The sequence below is a fragment of the Pelodiscus sinensis genome, chromosome 16, assembly GCF_052426305.1.
Source record: "Pelodiscus sinensis isolate ZL-2025 chromosome 16, ASM5242630v1, whole genome shotgun sequence".
In the NCBI taxonomy this organism is placed as follows: Eukaryota; Metazoa; Chordata; order Testudines; family Trionychidae; genus Pelodiscus; species Pelodiscus sinensis.
The window spans coordinates 578,130-600,957 of NC_143067.1; the positions used below are offsets into that span (position 1 = coordinate 578,130).

At 46.9% G+C, this 22,828-nt stretch overlaps 1 protein-coding gene across 2 annotated transcripts; it reads left to right on the forward strand.

Moving 5' to 3' along the window:
• Positions 1-244: 244 nt before the first annotated feature.
• On the forward strand, positions 245-20,385 carry GFRA3 (GDNF family receptor alpha 3). 2 transcript variants are annotated; one of them, XM_075917900.2, is made up of 8 exons: positions 470-916; positions 8,357-8,629; positions 9,525-9,617; positions 11,238-11,583; positions 11,658-11,767; positions 13,182-13,316; positions 15,557-15,687; positions 16,120-20,385. In XM_075917900.2, the coding sequence occupies exons 1-8, from the start codon at positions 823-825 to the stop codon at positions 16,255-16,257; spliced, it is 1,320 nt and encodes a 439-aa protein (XP_075774015.1). In that variant the 5' UTR covers positions 470-822; the 3' UTR covers positions 16,258-20,385. The 2 variants fall into 2 exon arrangements, with proteins under 2 accessions (XP_075774016.1, XP_075774015.1); XM_075917901.2 differs by lacking the exon at positions 15,557-15,687 and having other exon boundaries at positions 245-916.
• The last annotated feature ends 2,443 nt before the right edge of the window (positions 20,386-22,828 follow it).

A 22,828-nucleotide genomic window follows, 5' to 3' on the forward strand; every position in this document is an offset into this window, starting at 1 on the left:
GTATTCAAGATGTGGGAGTACCATGTTTTAGATAGAAGCAATAAGATATTTTTCTGTCTTATTGTCTATCCCTTTTTTAAAGACTCCTAACATTTTGTTTGCTTTTTTGACTGCGCTGCGCACTGAGTGGATGTTTTCAGAAAACTATCCACAGTGACTCCAAGATCTCTCTCTTGAGTAGTTGTAGCGAAATTAGTCCCCATCATATTGCATGTATAGTTGGGATTATTTTTTCCAATGTGCATTACTTTACATTTACCAACATTAAATTTCATTTGCCATTATGTTGCCCAATCACTTAGTTTAGGGAGAACTTTTTGAAGCTCTTCACAGTCTGCTTTGGTCTTACCTATCTTGAGCAGTTTAGTATCATCTGCAAATTTTGCCATCTCACTGTTTACCCCTTTTTCTAGAGGAATCAGCAGGGTGTGGACCCATCGCCCACCACCTAGTTCCTCGCAAGTTACGTGAGTGGCGGGGCTGTTTTCTGTAGCCGCACTTTGCCGACCACGCCACAGGTTGGGCACACGTTCTGCAGACACGGGTAGAAAATCACGCGGAGCCCGAGCGCAGAACAAGGGCTGCGCACACGTGCGGTCACCCCCCGGCAGCTCCCAACCCGTGCCAGTGCGTGGGGAGGGGGCAGAGTCCGCCGGGGCTGGGGGAGGAGGCTGCCGCCAGCTGGGAAGCAGAAGGCCCGGAGCCGGCGGAGCGCAGCGGGAGGCTGCCCAGTCCGCGCTCAACATCGGGACAGCGCGGAGCCCGCAGCGGTGCCCAGCAGCAGCCGCCCCCAAGGGGAGCGTGAGGAGCGCTCGCAGGGACATGGGGACCCACGCGGAGCCGCGGGACCTTGGGCGCCTGGCCGGCTCCTGCACCGGGATCCCGCTGCTGCTCGGGCTGCTCCTCTGCAGAGCGGGTAAGTGCGAGGAGCTCTGGGCTGCCGGCGGGGAGCTCGGGGGCTCGGTGTCGCGCTCTGGACTGCCAGGGGCTGGGAGCCAAACCGCGGGCCTGTGCGGGGCGCTCCCAGCTCCGCTCGGCTCCCCGGAGACGAGTCCCCCCGGGCTCACGGTCCTGATTTGAACCCGGCGCGGGGCCGCTGATGGAGGCTGCCTGCTCCTGGAGCCCTGCTCATACGCGGCTGGTATCGATTACCCCCAGGAGCAGCCGGCTCCGCCGTGGCTGCGGGCGATCGGGAGCAGTATGATCCGGAGGGGCCCAAAGAGCCGTGAGGGCTGGACTCGGATTGTCCCAGCCGGCTCTCGGGGCAACGTCGATTTTCAGCAGGGAACCGCGGCCGCTCCTTTGTGTGGCCAAGGCGCAGCGCTCCCCAAGCTGCGGCGGCGCTTAGAGATCTGAGCTGAAGTTTGTTCCCGGGATGGTTCCCGGCATTGCTCTGTGCTGGAGCCGGGGCAGGAGGCTGGTTAGCTGGCGCCCGGGGAGGAGCTAGCATCTCTCAGGAAGGCCAGGGGACGGGACAGCAAAGCCCCAGCAAGCTACTGTATCTGGAGAGTGCTTCCCTTAGCCCTCAGCCCCGCTGTTGCTAAGGCGCCTTGTCCTGGTGGGGGCACCTAGCTAGCTGCACAATGTTTTATATAGAAGCGGCCAGACCACTGGTCAGATCAAAGGTCCATCTAGCCCAGCATCCTCCCCAGGGCCAGGTGCCCCAGAGCATGTTCCAGGTTTTGCCCCAGTTTAATGAGCTGCTGCAGCGACAGACTCACTTGGAGGCTGAGCAGCTGATAAATTTCCCCAAAGCAGAAGGCGTCAAGAGCTGCAAACAGCCCCGAAGTACATAAGAATATAAGAACGGCCGTACTGGGTCAGACCAAAGGTCCATCTAGCCCAGTATCCTGTCTGCCCACAGTGGCCAGGTGCCCCGGGGGGGTGGACCGAAGACAATGATCAGCGATTTGTCTACTGCCCTCCTTCTCCAGCCTCTGACGAACAGAGGCCAGGCTCAGAAGAGACTCATTCTTTGGAGCCCAGACAAATTCATTGGATTTCCTCAGGTCCAGTTATTACCTTAAGCGCCGGTTTTATGGAAGTTTGTGTTCCTGGAATCCAAACAACTCCCCAATTTGGGAGTTACCCAAAGTAGGAAGACCCCCCTTCCCCAGTTGAGCCCCATGTGCCAGGGCTGAGGGAAAGGGATCCCATAGCCAAAGCGAGAGGAAGAGGCAGCTCAGCAGAGACAACAGAAGGTGGCTGCAGCCTCTTTTCAGGAGTCCATGGGAGAGCACTGCTAGTGCCACATGCTCTCACACAATGGATTTAGCTGGTAGCCAACCCAGTGGCCAACTTGTGTTTTTCTCCCAGGTTTCTTGCACTGCTTGGGACTGTGAGTGTCCCCAGGAATCTGTCACTAAAGAACAATCACAATCAAAGGGCCTCACCTCAGGGTGGCAGGTGTGCACAGAGGCTGTTCACTGCTGCTCTCTTGCCTACTGTTGCAATTAATAGGCTTGCTAATGTCCCACGCCATCATGGCAAAGCCAGGATAATCCACTTTCTTCGGCCTTTGCATTGCTGAGATGGTTGAAAATATAGGAATTACAAAACCCATTTCATTCTACTGCTTTCACCCCCCCCCCCAAAGTCCTGTCTGCAGTGGTAGCTCTAGGGATGATTTTGAAATGTCCTTTATTAGACCAACTTCAGCTGGTGAGAGAGCTGAGTAAGCTCAAAAGCTTGTCTCTCTGACCCATAGAAGTTGGTAAAATAAAAGATCTCAGCCACCTTGTCTCTTACATGCTGGGACCAAAACAGCAACTATAATTTGGAATTAAAGATGAATTGTATTTTTGATGCTTACAATGCAGTTCCTTTGATTTCTGTCCCTCTTTGGCCCAACTCTCAGCTGTGTTTGTATTTCTTAACGGAGGAAAGCTTCAGGGGATAGCTGAGTTAGTCTGTACAGGATAAACTTAAAAAACAACAAATGGTCTGGTAGCACTTTATAGACTAACAAAATGCCTGTGTCTAGACTGGCCAGTTTTTCTGGAAAATTAGCCACTTTTCTGGAAAAACTTGCCAGCTGTCTACACTGGCCACTTGAATTTCCGCAAAAGCACTGACTTCCTACTGTAAGAAATCAGTGCTTTTTGCGGAAATACTGTGCTGCTCCCATTCGGGCAAAAGGGCTAGTGTAGACAGCTGAGATTTGTTTTGCGCAAAAAAGCCCCGATTGCGAAAATGGCGATCGGGGCTTTTTTGCGCAAAAGCGCGTCTAGATTGGCCACAGATGCTTTTCCCCAAAAAGTGCTTTTGCGGAAAAGCGTCCGTGCCAATCTACACGCTCTTTTCCGAAAATGCTTTTAACGGAAAACTTTTCCATTAAAAGCATTTCCGGAAAATCATGCCAGTCTAAACATAGCCAATATGTAGATGGTATCATCTACATGTTTTGTTAGTCTATAAAGTGCTACGAGACCATTTGTTGTTTTTTAAGTTTATTAAAGAAGGGGTTTGCCTACCAAACAGTTGTTTTCTTTAACATAATCTTTGCGTAAAGACTGAATGGCGGCATTTGTGGCATCACAATACCAGTCTGTAATTTCAAAAACACATAGCAGGAGGGGGAATGAGGCCCTGAGAAGGAGAACAAAATGTTTGTCCTTTTGTCCTAACATTTGATTAATCATTGTTTTTGCCTCAGTTATATAAAAATCAAGGACTCCCAAAAGTGAAGGTCACTCACATCACTTCACCGGACATTTATACAAACCACAAGAATGCCCAGAGTTTAAAAATATATTAAAAAGAGAAGAAATATAAAAGCTCATACTGCAGAATTTAAACCAGTGTCTCGCTATTTGGCGATAGGAGACATAATACCCCATACCTCCCTAGTGTGAGGTTTCTTGTACCTTCCAGGAGTCATTACAGATAATGGAACCATTTGGTTGTTGGGAATGTGCGTTGTTTACAACAGTATCTGGATCTGATATTATGGTAATACCTAGAGAACCCAAACAGAGTCAAAGCCCATTGTGTTAGGCATGGTACCTAGATATAGTGAGAGACAGTCATTGCACCAAAGAGCTTATAACATCACATTTCCTCTACATTACTGCCAGGCTAATGGCAAAGCACAATCATTTGTCACTATTGCCAAGAAACTACTAACACTGCATACCAGAATGATAGAGACTCCTGGGCAGCATTACTGGAAAAATTAGACGGCATGGGCAGAAGTCCAACACAGCGTCACATGTCATGCTGCACACAGACTCTGCTGCCTACAGCAAATAAACTTTTGAAGCCAGCAACAGTGGAAACTGGTGACAGAACAAATTAAGCAGCAGTGACAGGCTAAAGCACAATTGGAGTTGCAGCTGGCAAGGGATCTGAAGGGTAAGAAGGGTTTCTGCAGGTATGTTAGCAATAAGAGGAAGGTCAGGAAAAGTGTGAGACCCTTACTAAATGGGAAAGGCAACCTAATGATAGATGATGTGGGAAAAGCTGAACTACTCAATATTTTTTTTGCCTCTGTCTTCACTGACAAGATCAGCTCCCAGACTGCTTGGGCAGCACAGGCTGGGGAACAGGTGAGCAGCCTTCAGTGGAGGAAGAACAAGTTAAGAACTACATAGAAAAGCTGGGCATGCACAAGTCCATGGGACTAGACCTGATGCATCTGAGGTTACTGAGGCAGTTGGCTGATGTGATTGCAGAGCCATTGGCCATTATCTTTGAAAACTTGTGGGGGTTGGGAGTGGTCCCAGATGACTGGAAAAGGGCCATTGTAGTGCCCATCTTTAAAGAAGGAAAATCCAGGGAACTATAAGACCAGTCAGCCTCACCTCAATCCCCAGAAAAATCATGAATCAGGTCCTCAAGAAATCCATTCTGAAACACTTGGGCTATGTCTACACTCGCGGCTTCTTGCGCGAGTAATATGCAAATGAGGCTAAGTGTGGAATATCGCCAAGCCTCATTTGCATACTTAATGAGCCACCATTTTTTTCAGAAGAGGCTCTTGCGCAAGAAGGAGTGTCTACACTGCCCCTTCTTGCACAAGAAAAACCCTCTTGTGCAATGTCGTTCTTCCTGAAAAGTAATAGGTGTAATGGCATTGCACAAGAGGGTTTTTCTTGAGCAAGAAGGGGCAGTGTAGACGCTCCTTCTTGCGCAAGAGCCTCTTCTGAAATAAATGGTGGCTCATTAGGTATGCAAATGAGGCTCGGCAATATTCCACACTTAGCCTCATTTGCATATTACTCGCACAAGAAGCCGTGAGTGTAGACATAGCCTTGGAGTAGACGAAAATGAACAGGAACAGTCTTGTGGATACACTAAGGGCAAGTCCTGAATAGACTATAAAGTGAATAGAAAGCTGCCTAGAGTGTCAGGCTCAGCAGTAGCTTAAAGTCTAGGTGGCAGCTGGGATCGAGTGGAGTGCTCCAAAGGTCCATCCTGGGGCTGGTTTTGTTCAACATCTTCATTAATGATCTGGATGATGGGATGGATTGCCTCTTCAGCAAATTTACGGATGACACTTAGCCGGGGAGAGAGGTAGATACACTGAAGGGTAAGAATTAGGGATGTAAAATCCTGTTGAATTGTTTAACTGGTTAACCAATTAAAGGGGGGACAGGCAGGGGAGTGGGTCCTCCGCACAGGTATGGGCTGCATCGGCCAGGCTGAAGCAGCTCCTGCCTGTGGCAGGCAAGAGTGCCCAGCAAGCAGGGGCTGCTTCTGCCTAGCCAGAGTAGTTCCTATCCATAGGAGGCCTCCCACAGGGCTAGAGCAGCTCCTGTCCCCTGGCAGGTGAGGACTTGCTCCAGCTCTCACTGGTTAACCTTAACCATCAGCCTCACCAGTTAACCAGTTAAACGTTCACATCTCTAAAAGGGACGGGGTCCAGGGTGCCCTACACAAACTGGAGGGTTGGGCCAAAAGAAACCTGATGAGGTACAACAAGGACAAGTGCAGAGCCATGAAAGAATCCAAAACACTGCTACAGGCTGGGAACTGACTGGGATTACAGTGGACAAGAAGCTGGAGATGAATCAGTGTGCTTTTTCGAAAGATAGCGGCCACACTGAATGGACACTATCTCGCATTTAAGCTGTGATTACTATGGATGGAGTGGTCACCAGGGCACCTGTGCTTTTTCCTCTTTCCTCTCCTTTCGAAAGAACTCTCTCTTCTTTGTCCACACGTCTTTTTTTAAAAGAGCTCTTTCAGAAAAAGGCTTCTTCCTCACAGAAAGCAGTTTACCAATGTCAGAAAACCCCTTCTGTTCTTTCTATTGTTTTTCGAAAGACCATGATTGCAGTGTGGATGTAAGTGAAGTTTTTTCGGAGAAATGGCCGTTTTTCCGAAAAAACTCTGCAGTGTAGACATACCTTGGGCTGCATTAGTAGGAGAATTTCCAGCAGATTGAGGGAAGTGATCATTCCCCTCTATTCAGCACTGGTGAGGCCACAACTGGAGTATTGTGTCCAGTTTTGGGACCCCACTACAAAAAAGTTGTAGACAAATTAGAGAGAGTCCAATGGAGAGCAAAAAAAATGATTAGGGGGCTGGGGTACATGACTTATGAGGAGAGGTTGAGGGAACTGGATTTATGTGGTCTGCAGAAGAGAAGAGTGAGAAGGGATTTGATAGCAGCCTTCAATTACCTGAAGGGGGTGTTTCCAAAGATGATGGAGAGAAACTGTACTCAGTGGCCTTGACAGAACAAGGAGCAATAGTCTCAAGCTGCAATCTGGGAGGTCTAGGTTGGCGATCAGGAAAAACTATTTCCCCACAAGAATGGCGAAGCACTTGAATTGGTCATGTGGGGAGGTGATGACATCTCCATCCTTAGAGGTTTTTAAGGCCCAGCTTAAATCCCTGGCTGTGATAATTTAGTTGGAGTTGGTCCCATTTTGAACAGAGGATTGGATTCCTTCTGAGCACTCTCCCAATCCTAATCTAGGATTCTACAACAGCAAATAATATGAGAGGTGCCAAATACCTTCTTGAGTTCCAGACTGTACACCCAGAACACCTACAGATGGAGACAAGATGTAAGGCAAGCACAGGTATCCAAAGAGAAGCAACAAGCTTAAACATGGTGGAAATACAAGGACAACTCTCCTGCCACAACCATTGTATTCTAAGAGCAACCAAGAAACAATTGTCCTCAAGAGATGGCCCACATAGATCACATACAGGAACTGAATATATAGAAACTGACAATGATAGAGTAATGAGTTCACCCACTAGTAACCATGAGAAAGTGGCAAATACAATGCCAGTTAATCAACCTGCACACAAATCTCTGAAGAAAAACACTAACAGGTAGAGGGACTTCAAATAATAACCCTCCCAGTGGAAGATCCCTAAAGTTGACAAGTTTCAAAGACTCCTACATTGTTAATTCAATAATTTCAATTAACATCCATTATTAGGAAGAGAAATACGTTACAAGTGCTCTATACTAAAATGTATATACACCAATATATCTCTCTTTAATATTAAGGGTCCCATTGATTACTGTAAGAATATGTAGCATTGTTCATAAGTGTCACAGGTTCAATCTGTACTGCAAACAGATTTTTAAATGCAGCACTTAATATCTAGTTCCAGGCTGAATCAGTGGGGACAGCACAGACTCAGAGGGGGTGAGGACCCTTTACACACCAATCCCAGACACAAAGCACTCCTAAATACCACGCTGGGGCACTGACTCAGAGAGGAGAACTCATCACACTGAGTAATCTGTATAATCTGTATAACACCTTGCAAACCCCAAACCCAACTAAATCATCCCAGCCAAGACTTCAAGACGGGTCTTAAAAACCTTTAGGGGTGGAGATTCCCTTACCTCCCAAGGGAACTCATTCTACTGCTTTATCATTCTTGTGGCAAAATAGCTTTTCCTAATATCCAACCTAAATCTCCCTCACTGAAACTTGAGAGCTTTGCTCCTTGTTCTGCCATCCGTCACCACTGAGAACAGCCTGGCTCCCTCCTGGCTGTTTTCCTTGGGGATCTATGTAAGTACCAAACAGCCTTGATCCCGATCAGGTTTGGAAGACTGAAAGCCACCCATAGGAGGGTTTAAAAAAAAAAAAGATGGCAGATGACTTTTTAGATAGCCACTTGCTATCCCTTTGCACCAGTGTGGGTCCCTGTTTATGGCTACCCTTTCCTTTCTAAAGGGAGGGAGCGCTTGTTCTCCACTTGTCCTATAGCAATAGCAGAAGATTCCATCTCACGCAGATCAAATACTCATTCCCATGTCTGCCTTCAATGGATGGTTTTGCTGAGATATGACAGAAAACCTGCAGTAATGGTACTAAAACAATTGTTGTGTGGGTCTCTACATGAATGAAGCCCTACTATTGTTTTCCTACTTGAACAGGAGGCCTTCTTGCTCTGCCAAAGGACTGCATAGCAGCTGAGGAGGTTTGCCTGTCAGACCCTGTTTGCAGTGCCACCTATCAGGCCCTGGAAAACTGCTCCCTTGATAAGACATCTTTCCTCCCTCTGAAGCCTCACACCAGAGCAAGGTGCCTGGATGCAGAGCTAGACCTCAGAAGTAGCTCTTTACTGCACTGCAAGTGTCGCCGACGCATGAGGAGACAGAAGCACTGCCTGCACATCTACTGGACTGTTCACTCTGGCTTCACACAGGGTGAGATGGAATCGTTATGTTCTCTAGTAATTACACAACTCTTCTTACAGTTACCCACACCCCAGCAAGGCAGGAGAGGAGGTCAATGGGAAATACTAGCTCTGATCACACTAGCCCTAGATGTGGTTGCTGGAGAATCACATTAAACTTTCGTTGTAAAGCATCAGACACAACTCATCCCACTTCCTGGGAAAGAGACATCACTGGTGCTTTACAATGAATGTTTAAGAAATGAATGTAACAAATAAAGCTTGGACACAGATTTCATTTTTGGTTTAAAAATATGACATGAGGTGAGTTTATTTCCATTAACCAGTTCTGGAGCTGGAGACTTAGGTATAGAGATCCTGGCTAACCAAGAGGACCTCAGAGAGTCAGAGAAGGAGGAGAAGGGAGGTTAGGCTGCAACCTAAAGAACTAAAGAAAGCTGCTTCTGCCCCTGCCGTGAACACAGAATTAATTAAAAAGGGGAAAAACAGTGTTATCCTGAAAGCTGCTGTCTCTCTGCTTCACTGTCAAAAGTTTTGCCTAACCTCCTCTCTCCCCAGCTCCCTGCTATATTTTAAAGAAACTGTGTACATCTTCTCACGCATGCTGAGATGGGAAAAGAAACAAATGAAACCTAGATCTAATCCTGGCCACAGTGAAGCCAATGAATGACTCTCACGTCAAAGCTGCTTAGTAACACACTAGTATCTCTGATAAGTCTGGAGCCATGGCTGGCTCCTGCTGGCTCACCCTGGTTCTTGTGTAAAGTGCTGTGTTTCTGGATGAACTCCAGCTCTGTGGGTGCAGCCAGATACGTTTTGTGTGTGCATGAAAGTCTCTCTAAAAAGGGAAGCTGGTTCCAGTGTCTTTCCCCACCATCCCTGAATGTGTCCCTCCCCTTGCCTAGGTTATTTCAATTTGGAGTCTTCTCCTTATGAGGATCCAGCAAAAGAAGAACCCTGGAAGATTGACTACAACAAGCTGGAAGCTTTGGTTTCAGGTAGGGATCATGACAGGTGCACATTTCCCCCTTTTACTTCCTTTCTCAGGGGCTACCTACTGGATTGACGATTGTTGAGTGGAAAAATGTTTTGAGGCAACATCTTTAAAAGTGGTCAGTGGAACATTGGCTCCACAGAGCCTTTGATGGACAAAGGGGGCTTATGGTGTCAGCATGTCAGAAAGCATGGGGGGGGGGGTCTGTAGCTTCCCTTATAGACAGTGGGATCTATCTAAAAGGTAACAGGTTAGGAGAGATCAGAGGGACAGTCAGAGGAGTGGAATGCATCAAGAAAAACCTAGTCAGGAAAGAAGTCTAACAATTTCCATTATGTAAATAACCCAGATTTTATTAAACTATTAAGGTACAATAAATATTGGCTTTTTCTCCATTACTTTCATTTCCCTTTTGCCTGTTTAGTAAATCAAAGGTTGGACAATATCCACTTATTCCAAAAAACATTATTAGACCCCAAAAAAATCTTCCATATCTTTTGATATTTTTGCACATCAATTTCTCTATAAGACATCCCAACTATGAAAAAAGGAAATTATTTTAAAAAGCCCCTGCCACTGATTTATTGCCTCCTATGACCTGCCAGCACCCTGAAGGGTAGACCCATTGATGGCTGTTAGCCAGGATAGACAGAGATGGTGTCCCTAGCCTACGTTTGCCAGAAGTGGGAATGGGCAATGGGATGGATCACTTGATGATTCCCTGTTCTGTTAATTCCCTCTGGGGCACCTGGCATTGGCCACTGTTGGAAGACAGGGCATTGGGCTAGGTCGACCTTTGGCCTGACCCAGTATCACCGTTCTCATGTTCTTATGCATAGGGTTCCCTGAGTTGCCCTCTCATTTGCAATCTAAACAAAAACCATTAGGAATATTTATGACCAGAGAGATAATTGTACAATGTAAGTTACTTATGAGGGTTCATAATTTTTTCTAGTCAATAGCCAGAAAGTGAGTGGTAGAAACCAGCATGTGCGCCATTCAGTTTAATTTTTTACATCAAACATCTCTTTCATTGCTCTCCTTAAAAGGAATGTATGTGTGCATGCACGCAAGAATATGGGATTATTTCATTGAGCTATTTTTTATTTGTTTAAATAATGGAATTAAATCAGTCTCATCACAGATACATCAATAACTTCTGGTCCAGGAGCTCAGACCCCCTCCAGACAGGGGCTCCAGTATCCCACAAAAACCCTGTAGTCTAGATGTAGCCTGAGAGGGGAGCTGTTTTTTAAATTGCATCTCTGACTCAGAGGCAACAGCGTGGAGTGGCAGGGGTGCCTGCCGGCCCTGCACCCAGGGGCTATAGAATAATTCAGTAACCGATAAGGATTCTCAAGGTTAATTGACTATTTAATTAATCAATATTTAACATCCCTAGTTGGGACAAGGCCCTAATCACACCAACACTGGGCAGAGTCAGCTGGCCACATGCCCCTCCATTTTCCCAAGAATCCCTGGTGAGTGATCACTGAATCACAGAGTAACAGGATGGAAGCTTCCCTTTGCCCAGCTCCCAGGGGCTGCCGGAGCCTGCAGCTCCTCTTGCTCCCACTTGAAATCTCTGAGATTTACTGTCCCTGGGTTTCTGTTGGCTTTTCAGGTTCTCATTTAGCAAGGAGCAGTGAAAATCCCTGCCTGAAAGCAACTCACGTCTGCAGTCTGAATAGCAAATGTGCCCGTCTGCGCACAGACTATGCCTCCAACTGCACGAAGGGGGCAGAGTCTGGAGGCACCTGTGACCAACGTAAATGCCGCCAAACACTACGACATTTCTTTAAGAAGGTCCCTGAGAGTTTCACCAAGAGGCTCCTGTTCTGTCCATGTCAAGATGAGTTCTGTGGAGAGCGCCGCCGGAAAACCATTGTCCCTGAGTGCTCCTTCCAGAACAGCATCAAACCCAACTGCCTCCTCCTCTTGGACTCCTGTCACAAAGACCCTATCTGCAGGTAGGTCTGGCACAAGGGGCATTAGCCCAGTGAAAAGAGCAATCTTGACTCTGATGCTCTTCTTCTTCCTACAGATCCCAACTGGCTGATTTCCAACAGAACTGTCAGCCTGCAGCCATGTCCCCAGATGGCTGTGCTCAGCACAACCATGCTGCATGCCTGCAAGCTTACATGGGGATGATTGGTAAGTGGGGACCAGAGGGAGACACAAGAAGGCTTGATAAAGAGCATGTTCTTGGACATGCATAGCGCTGGGGGGAGAGAGAAGAAAGCATGCCTGAAGGTGTACGGAGCTGAGAACCAGCAAGGATAGAGCCCTGCTCTTATCTGAGCTTGAGATCACGGTGTTGAAAACACGTGAGCCTGACCTATGTTGGTATTTGCCCTGACCCGGTACAGGCAGAAACTAAAGAGGAACTCAGCATTCACAACATATATGCCATCCACAAGGCTACAGACTACATATTCTCCAGTTCTCCCTCCAGTGACAAGACAGCAGCATCGCCCTCATGTCTCTAGACACCAAATCTATTTTGCTTCTTACAAAGGCGCCCTCTCTGCAGTGCGTGAGCCGCAGAGGCCTGCTCACCTGCATGATAGAACCACTCCCGTCACTCCAGCTAATGGGTATTTTACAGACTTTTATCCTTTTCCTATCCACATGAACCTCCATTCTCAGGGTCCTTGGTTACTGGCATCTTAAGCCCTGTATTCTCTCATGGTTTGGTTGTCTGAGCCCTGCTAAGCCACTATTAGTGACGTGTTCAGCAAAAGCCTTCTTGAGGGTACTGCTGAATTCAAGGGATTTCAGCTGTCCCCCATCACATATCCCCAGCGTGGCTTCCTGGGAAGCTGCAGTAGACATGAATCTGCAGTGAAGCTGTACAGGCCACGAGCGAGTGGGCTCCTGAGTTGCATTTCCACACTATCCCCATGTCCTTGTAAAGTCTCCACTGTGAGAACAAGGCAGCTGAACTGTATCTCACGGTCAGGCTGCAGCTGCATAGTGCGTGCCTGGGAACAGGCCATAGGCAGTCAGTTTGTTGGCAGAGGAAACTGGAAGTAATGGTGGAAGAGCCAATTACTGACACATGCCACTCTGCACTCGCTACCCACCTTTCCACTTCTGGCTTTCTTCCTTTAGGCAGTAATCAGTGTGCTTCAATGTTAGGGCCACTTGGGTGGGGTACACTGGCTCCCTGGCCCCTCTCCCACTCTTTGGCAATGTCCCTTCCCTCTCTGGGCAGAGTGACCCCAGGGCAGCAGGTTCCCTGCCTCTCCTGCACCCGAGTCCTCGAACACCTCACGTGCCCCAGACAGAATGCACCTCAGAGCAGAGTGCTCTCTGCCCCCAGCTCTGCAGGTGCCTCAGTGCCCTTAGGGCTAATAACAATCTGTGATACAATGGCAGTAAGACATGCAAATACCATTTAGTTCCAGTACACAGAAACGGCCCAAAGGATGGGCCTCCCTAGCCTTCAGCTTGTCTAGAGGACTCTAGAAACCCAGAGCAGAGATGAAGCATAAGTGTGAAGGCCATGGTGTGGTGCCCTGATTGGAGGCATAAACAAATCCTGATTCTCTTTTCTTGGGAACAGGTACAGCCATGACACCAAACTATGTTGGGAACTCCAGCACGGAGGTTTCGCTGTGGTGCACCTGTGAGAACAGTGGCAACCAGCGGGAGGAGTGTGACCAGATACACAGCATGTTCATCAGCAATCAATGTCTCAGTAAGTGCCACACAAGCAACATGGGTCACAGCATAATTCAGTTCAAACCTCTTCTTGCTTTCCAGGCCTGACACCACACAGTCCCTGCCTACAGCTCCAGCCCTGCTCTGCTTTGGCATTTCTCTACCCTCTCTACTCCACCACTAGTATCTAAAAGTGTGTCACAGGGAGGAGGGGAGGAAATTGTTCTCCCTGGCCTCTGAGGACAGGACAAGAAGCAATGGGCTTAAACTGCAGCAAGGGAGGTTTAGGTTGGACATTAGGAAAAACGTCCTACCTGTCAGGGTGGTCAAACACTGGAATAAATTGCCCAGGGACGTTGTGGAATCTCCTCCTCTGGAGATATTTAAGAGCAGGTTAGACAGACACCTGTCAGGGATGATATAGACTGTGCTTGGTCCTGCTGTGAGGGCAGGGGACTGGACTTGATGATCTGTCAAGGTCCCTTCCAGTTCTAGTGTTCTGTGATTCTAGTGCCAGACTAGAGACTCCCCTTCTCTGCTCCTACAGGCATCTCTGACCTTTCTTCCACATTACACCATTTGCCGAGATCTGACCAGAAAGTCATTGTTCTGGCCCCATTCAACCCCACTCAGAAACTCACTTTTGCAGTCCCACTCAGAAGAAGTGTGGAGGTAGGAGAGAAGAAACCAGTATCACACTGGTATCCGCAGCTTACTGAATAACTACACAATCATTCTCACCACCATCATCTTTCCTTCCTCATCTCCCCTTGCCTCAGATCCTCATTTGCTGGGTAGAGCCTGGAATTCCTGGTGTCTCTGTGAGACAATACAGTTCTGGGTGCGCAGAAAATAAACATTTTTTTGACCCACCACAGCCTGGATAGACCATGTCATGGGCCAGCAGCTCAGCAATAGCTCTCAAATCCTGTTGCCCGAGCCTGGGTAAATCCAGCTGTGTCCAGAGCCCCTATTCCCTTCGTCCACCTCTGCAATGGGTTTTGTTAAGATCATATATTTTGGGACTACGAAAGCTTTCAAAGGGCATCAACTAAAGAAATGAACATCCCTACAGGATGGTTTAATGTTTATGTCTTTTCTATTTACATAATAGTGTAGAGCAAAAATCTCACCCCCCAGCCCACAGACAGTGCCTACCTCAGATGCATGCTAACTCAGACACTCACTCTTCAGGTGACACAATGTAGAAGTGGAAATCCCCCATTTAGGCCAATCCACTGTATCCCGGTGGGGATGGTACAGCTAGACTGGTGGGGGGTTGCGGGATACCAGAGGTATCCCGAAAAAACTTCGCTACATCCAGGGAACGCGTTTGCTCTTCCGCTTTTTTTTTGCGGAAGAGGAAGTGCGCTCTTTCGGAAGCCCCTGTATTCCTTATTCTACAAAGAAGAAGGGGGCTTCTAAAAGAGGGTTTTTTCCTGACTTTTGGCCCAGTCTAGACAGGCCAAATGTCAGAAAAGCCTCTTCCAACAAAAGAATCGGAAAAAGGTATGCAAAATGCAGAGTGCATTTTATGTACCTTTTTCTGAACAAAAATTTGTAGTCTAGCTATGCCCTGAGATTGGTCCCTGTAGTCTGTTCTGTGGTGTTTTATCCAGCCGCACATTCGCTGTCCCCCTGTGATATGCCACTGCATACGTCATTTACACTACCCAAAGCAAAATCACCCTGACAGGCCCCAACACAGCCTATATTCCAAGCAAAGGAGGAAAGCACCTTAGACCAGTACTGGGTTGTGGACTGTCAGGCACTGGGTCTCTTTGCTGCAGGATGGTCAGGTGACCAGAGGGGAGGAGGGGAAGGGGGACTAAGACTTGTCCTGGCACCACAGACTGTGCTGTGCCCTAGAAGTGGCTGGAAGCAGGTCTAGCTCCTAGAGGGGCGGGGGAGTGCACAGGTCTCCATGCACTGCTCCTGCCCCAAGCACTAGCACAGCACTCCCATTGGCTGGGAACCCACTGCTGGCTGCTTCTCGGGTACAGCCTGGACAGGAGGACAGGAAACCTGCTATAGCCTCCCCACTGCATGGCTGTCTTGGAGCTGCTCAAGATAAGTTCCTCCTGCCCTAGCCCTGATCCCCCCAAAGCTGGAGCCCCCTCCTACATTCCAATGCTCCCATCCTCAGCCCCACCCCAGACCCTACACTCTAGTCAAATTATGTTGGGACACAGGCATCAACCATTTTTTTCAACTGGATCATGAGAAAAAAAGTTTGAAAACCACTGCCCGAGACATTTGTTTGACTTCTACCTGCAGAAAACTCAGTTCAGTCTCAGATGAATCTAAGCCAAGCAGTTCCGGAGGGGCAGGAAGAAATATCTTATACGCCCTCCCTGAGCTTCCAGGGGAACAGCACCAACATGTCTCCTGCTTCAAAAATGTTCCAGGTATGAATCTCTTTTCTACTTTTGTAAAGCTGCTAGTAAAGTGGCCTAGAGAAAGTGACTGACATCAGAGAAACTCAGGATCTTGAAACATAGAATCATAGACTCACAGAATACTAGAACTGGAAGGGACCTCGAGAGGTCAAGTTCAGTCCTCTGCACTTAACAGCAGGACCAAGCACCATCTAGATCATCCCCAATAGATGTTTATCTAACCTGCTCTTCAATCCACAACCTACCTAGACAATTTATTCCCAGGCTCTGGGAATCTTCAGGAGGGAGTTGGTACATATCAAAGCCTAGGAAACATACCCCCTTCTCACATCTGTTCCATCCATTTGCAGAGGGGTCAGAGTGTAGGGGTAAGAGACACTACAGCCAGGGGCTGAGTGAACATGGTCCTAGCTGAATTAATTTCTTCCTTTCCCTTCCCAGATCGTGGAGACAAAGATATGGCCAGACACCTCAGAACACAACAGCATGCCCATGACCTCCTCTGTGTATTCTGGAGCTGGGGTTTCCTGGCCCCCAATGGCCCTGCTGCTGCTGCTACTCCTGCTCAGCCCACCTTAACTTGACACAACTGGCATTTGTCTCCCGCATAATTCTCCTTACTCTGCACCCAGACGCTGTTCTACTATCTCACCCTTGGGACCTGCAGAGAAGAGGAACCAAACAGTCTCCCCCAGAACAGGAAGGCCTGCGTTCTTCTCCTAGGAGAGAGTCATTTCATTAGCACTGCAGGGGCTAACACTAGCCCCTCCCCGCATGCCTCCCACCGCAAGAGGAAAAGCAGCCAGCTGGGAGACTTGAGGGCACTAATGTGTTTGTGTTTGTGTGTGTGTGTGTGTGTGTGTATTTGTTTTTAAAACAAAGATAGTTACAATTCTGTGCAAACAGCACTTAACTTTTGAATGAAGGAGGAGAGGTGCCCACAGGTACCTGCAGCATAGCTCCAGCTGGCCGATTGGTGCTCTTCCTCTAGAGCAGGAAGAAGCAAACTGGTGCTCCAGCAGTAGACACCTAATTCTATGGTGTCCTAAGAGCAGAGCAGGGCAAATCCACGTGCAAACGCCTCTGTAAATACAGGCTTGGGATTCTGTTCAGGACCCTTTTAATCATTTTCAAATCCATTAATTTAAGCCTATAAAGAAAACCATCCTGAGCCTAAGCAAGGACGCTGGCCTCTGCTCTTGTTTCTTGTCTCTTTCAGCCAGCCATATGGTCCACTCTCCATGCTAGCAAGAGATTTAGTCTTGGAGTTCAGCGCCATTTCTTCACTCAGCCTCATTAAACCTTGTCCAGCATATTGGGACACAGCCTGGCGAGACCATGCTTTTCTAGGACTTCAAGGAGAATGCATGCAGGCCATTCAGTTGTAGCCACTCCAGCTCTCTAGGGATAACGTGTGCTGATCTGCAGAGCAGACCTCAGGTGGTCTACAGTGACCTTGCATCCCTTCACATACCCCTTTACTCCTTTCAGTCTCCCTCCTCTTTGTCAGGTTCAGTTTTATGACCTCTTGATCCTGGGTGTAAACAGTGTTGTGTAACTGCTATTCTGTTGTGCTGTGATTGCCTGTAAACAGGTGGTGTTAAAAGTGAATATTGACTTCTGAGTGCAGGTTAATAGTCCACAATCAATTGTAGGAAAGAGCTGCCTTATCAGGGAAGCTTATGTTTTCAGGAGAGCAGGCAGGCAGCTGGGAGCAGCTCCTCTGCACACAGGTGGTGTGTGGCTTTGGAAGATACAATGTAGCTGGGCAAATGTAGCTCCTGGAATGTCTGTGCAGTAGTCAGCTCTTTCTGCTGATCCCTGTGTTCCATTCCTTCCTGTCCCTCGGGAAGGATTCCTGAATACCACAGTATCCCTCATCTCTGTGGATGCACAAATTGCGTCTCACCCCTGCACCTCTGAGCTGCCTTCACGTTGAATCCTAATCTTCTCTATGCACTACTCACTGAGGCATCACTTTCTCCCTGCTGCTGCAAGAAGCAGGGACACCACCTTGCCCAGCAGAGGGGCTGCACCTAATTTCCACAGGTCACAGTCACTGCCACCATTAGCAGAGAGGGCTGATCTACAGATGACAAGATGTCCCCTTGCACTGGCATCTGGCTGCTTGGATTACGAGGGAGCATGGCCATTATGTGCTTCCTGCACCTCCATAATCAAGCTGAGGAAGACCATATTATAGGCCTTCCTGGGCTCCCTTTGCTGTGCACTAGTCAGACACTGATATGCAGGGGCTGGCAGTTCCCCAAACATCCTTATTACAATATAGCAGGAATTGCCATTTCCAGAGATAGGTGGTGGGAGGAGAAGAGGTTGCCTTCCCAGTGTCCCACAGGTGCATGGAGTCCAGAGGAAGGATGGGATGGCAAGCCCCTGTGCAATGTTCCCAGAGTACTCCTATCATTTTTCCAGCCACAACATGATGTGCTCCCTATGGTAGTCAGCCCCCTCTCTCCTCAGTATTGTGGGCAGGACCCTCAGCGATATGTAAGTACCTAAATCAGTGGGAGTTAGGTAATAAATCACCCTGCAGATCTAGCCAACTAATTCTCAGACTGTGGGCTAGGACCCCACAGATCCTGTTTTCATGGGTTTGTCAGGGCTGGTGTTAGTCTTGCATTGGTCTAGGCTTCAGCCCTAGGAGGTGGGGCTCATGTTACAGGTCTCTGCCTTTGGTTAAGCCCCGGGCTTTGGCTTTGCCTCCTGCCCACCAGGGCCGTGGGGCTCTGGTTTCAGCCTGTGGCGGTAGGGCTCAAGTTTCAGTACCACTCCTGGCATTGTGCAGTAATATTTGTTTGTTGTGAGAAGGGGGTCACAGTGCACTGAAGCCTGAAAAGACCGGATCTAGACCTACATGCTTTCCCCATTCAACCTCCCTCCTCTGCCCACAGACATTGTGCTCTCAAAGGCAGGTGATTTGTTTGATCTGGGGCACCTTAGAGCCAACCTAAGGTTGTGGAATCTCCATCACTGGAGATATTTAAGAGCAGATTAAATAGGCATCTATTAGGGATGGTCTAGATGGTGCTTGGTCCTGCCATGAGGGCAGGAGACTGACCTTGATAACCTCTTGAAGTCCCTTCCAGTTCTAGTGTTCTATAAACACAGTTGTAATTTTATTACATCCAATTTGTCACTGAGACTCCAGCCTTCCATCTCCAGTGTCTGACTCGCTGACTGAGACTGCAACTTCATGTCCTGAACATCGAAGGCCAATGCTGAGCTCACACTGAGACAGGTCCTTTGAAGTTAAATAAATCCTGCTTCAATCAGAAATATAGAGAAATCCCAACTGGAGTTTTTTGCTTCAATCTTCCCTCTCCTTGTATTTACTTTCATACACACCCCTGCCTCTCACACACTCTTCACCTGCTTGTAAGCACACAACCCTACTTCTCTACACACCTGTAGACTCACATCCACTCGTATACAGAGCTATTTGCATAACTGCTCCTGCCTACAATCCCATTCTTGCTTCCACAACTACATGCCTCTCCTCATAAGACACACACCTGTGCAGTGACACACAGGCAGCTGTTGCGTACTGCCACACACAGTGATGGAAACCATCCAAGTTTGGATCCCGAATAATTTTAAACTGTTATTTGAAGGAAGACTCCAAAGTAAGAAGAAAAGGGACTTATGTATTATTTGTATTCCAGTAACATCTGAGGACCCTATTGTGCTAGGGCTCAAAAGATTATCTGCTTTAGGTTTCCTAACATTGCGAACAATAGTGATGCTGAACTGCTCTGTTAACACCCATGAGAAATTTTTGCAGAATTTCCATCATGCAGACAAATTTTGAATGGAGCCTTAAAGACTGTCTTCCTCCTGCAAAGGAGACACATGCAATGCAGCTCCCTTTGTGATGCGAGGAATTGAGATTTATTTTCAGGGCTGTCGAGTAAATGTTTCTTACATAATGCATTTCATCAGCTACTCCGATTCACCCACTGCTTCACCACTTCAGAGAGACAGAATGTCCCAGGATCTTCTTATTTCAGTAGAAGCTGCAGTGAGACACATGAGATTGACTCCTGATAGTTCTGATGTCAATGGCATAAACCCAGACCTCCTGATTACATACGGTCTTATTACAACTCAGGCTACGTCTACACTGCAGAGTTTTTGCACAAAAATGGTTGTTTTTTGTGCAAAAACTTGCAGAGAGTCCACACCTCAAGCGCGGTTTTGCACAAGAAAATGTACAGTGAATCAACAGAACAGAGGGTTTTTGCCATGTAGGTATTCCTCTTTCTACAAGAAATAACTCCTTTTTGCACAAGAGTTATTGTGCAAAAAGGTGTGTGTGGACGGGCAGCAGGGTTTTTGGTGTGTGGAAAAACACCCTATCGAAAGAAGCACAGGTGCCCTGGTAGCCGCAAAAAACTTCTTGTGTAAGAAGCCTGCAGTGTAGATGGAGCCTCAGTGACTCCTACTTAAATGAAAAAGTTGGTGCAACAGAGATCACTAACGATACTATAGTGTCTTAAATATAATTCCAAGAATAACAAATAATTTAATAGAAACTCTCCATTATGACAGTCTTAGCACAGGGTTCCATCAAAAGCAGAGAAAAGAGGAAGCTTTATGTTGTAATATAAATTCTATTACTTTTTTAAAATGTAAGATAAACCCAAAATATCTATAGTAAAGAATAAATGTTACCTTCCGACTCTGAAAGACTGTTGCTTTCTGTTGCATTCATTTCCTATGTCCTGCTCTGCTCAGGTGCCACGGGGATGATGGTGATAAAGGAACCTAAAAAACAGAACAGCATCAAGCAGGAGCTCCTTCCAGGGAGTCTCAGGGCAATGGCAACTCTCACTGAGCGCCACCACAGCATCAGTCATGGAGATGAAAGATTACCAGAGATTTCTAAAAGCTGTTTAAAAATTCCCTTAATGTAGATTAATTGAAAATGTATTTAAAGAGTTTACATGTCTCCTCAGATCCAGTATGCCACACAATCCCTCTGGGGGTTAGGTAAGTCATTGTTCCAATTTTAAAAGGTGAGGAAACAGAGACATTAACCATACAATGGGTTGGTGCCAGAGATGGTCTGCAATTTGGAAGTCCTAGACTATTAACCCTGTACTCAATCCACTTGATCACACAGGAGTAACAAAGCAAGCTATATGTGACTGAAATTTCTCTTTACACAACTGCCAGGATCAATATCATGCAGATAGGAAAAAGCAACTGATGCTAAACTTCAGTTCAGACAAAAAATCCTGATTTTTATGTTCCCCACACTTGAAACATGCTGACAGCAGCTATGTCTAGACTGCAGGTTTTTTCCAGAAGAGATCTTCTGAAAAAACTTCTGAAAGAGCATGTTCACGCTACCAATGCGCATAGAAAAAGTGATCTGCTTTTTCGAAAGATAGCATCCACACTGAATGGATGCTCTCTCGTACTTAAACTGTGATTACTATGGACGGAGTGGCCACCAGGGCAGGGCACCTGTGCTTTTTCCTCTTCTTCCGAAAGAACTCCCTCTTCCCCATCCACACACACCTTATTCCGAAAGAGGATTACCAATGAGGGAAAACCCCCTCTGTTCTTTCAATTTTCTTTCGAAAGACCACAATTCCAGTGTGGATGTAATTGAAGTTTTTTTGGAAAAACAGCTATTTTTCCAAAAAAACCCCTCTGTAGTGTAGACATACCCAGTGTCAGAATTTGAGACCGGTGGGATAACGCTACAGCTTTAAGATTCTGGGGAGAGATGAAGAGCCTCCCTCACAAGCACAACCTAAAAATAACAAGCATTACAAAGCTGCTGGACAGGACGGGATCTTTCAGAGTAATTGCTGCAGAGTCTGAGTATTCTGAGAATAGCCCTTTGAAGATGACTGCTCAAGGAACAGAGGCCAGGTTCCTCAAAGGTATTTAGGTGCCAAATTTCCAATGAAATCCCTGAAAATTAGGAACCTAAATACATTTGAAGCTCTGGGCCAAAGTGGTCACCCCATAGTTAGACTCTGAAGGGATCAGTCAACATTTCTGCAGAAGAATGAAGAGCTGCTATCCTGCTCTTACTTTCCATGCGGAAGCAGAGAGTGGTAAATATAATCAGTAGCTAATTATTTCTGCCTCTGGGACTCAGTGGTGGAACTTTTGTTCAATTGATAGACTCTGTTGAGTCTGAGCTTAGTTTTGTCTCTAATGGAATCTCTTCTTATAGGTTATTAGTTCTACTACTCCAGGAAGTGAGTTGCTGTTTGGGTTTTTTGCAAACCCCAGGGTTAGCAGAGGTCGCATTGTACAGTGCTTTGTCCCCAATGCTTGCAAGAAAATAGCCCCACATCCTTTCCATTTGCAGCTGATCACCTCCATTACCCATAGACTAGGAGGAGATGATCAGTAATTGTTAAGTGCTTGAATCAGACTAATAGCTTGCTGCTAATTCCCCCTGTAATGTGAGTCTGAATTCCTGGTAAACAAACTGACTGCTTTTCACACACAGGGATGGATGCCAAAAGACTAATATTAGAGCTCTGGAGCTAAGGCTTTTAGAGCAATTCTGTCCACTCAAAGATGTTTAATGACATTAAATTGTGTACTAAATAATTACAGGACAAAGGCCCTCTTGGAATCAATGAGTTATTGTCGGATTCAGATGAAAAAGAGGTCTCTTATCCTACTTTTAAACAGTTACACTAAAATTGTGTATCTCATAAATGCCAACTATAAGTAGGTCTCTACCTATGGACAGAAGAAACAGCACAAGAACAAGTCATTCATAAAGTCAGTGCAACAGATAATTCCTTTTGTGATTTTTTTGCCTAATCTTGTTTCCAATTGGTTTTAAAAACACCTTGTTTCTTGCAGGACACAAAACTCTTTGGCTCTTTCCTCCCAGCCAGATCACAAATGTTAAACAAACAGAGCTTACATAGTTAAATCCATTGAGAGGCTACTCCTCCAGGTCTGTCCAATGTTTCACCACATGCCCCAGGACCAAAGACTTTGTATTCCCAGTCACTGGAAGAGCTAAGAGATGTAGACACCAGGTTAGTCACAATGTTAAGTAGTTAACCAACATGGAACAGCTTCAACAGGAGAGATGCAGGGGGCCCATATTAGACTATCCACAAGCTTCTGGAAAGCATTTTGTAGC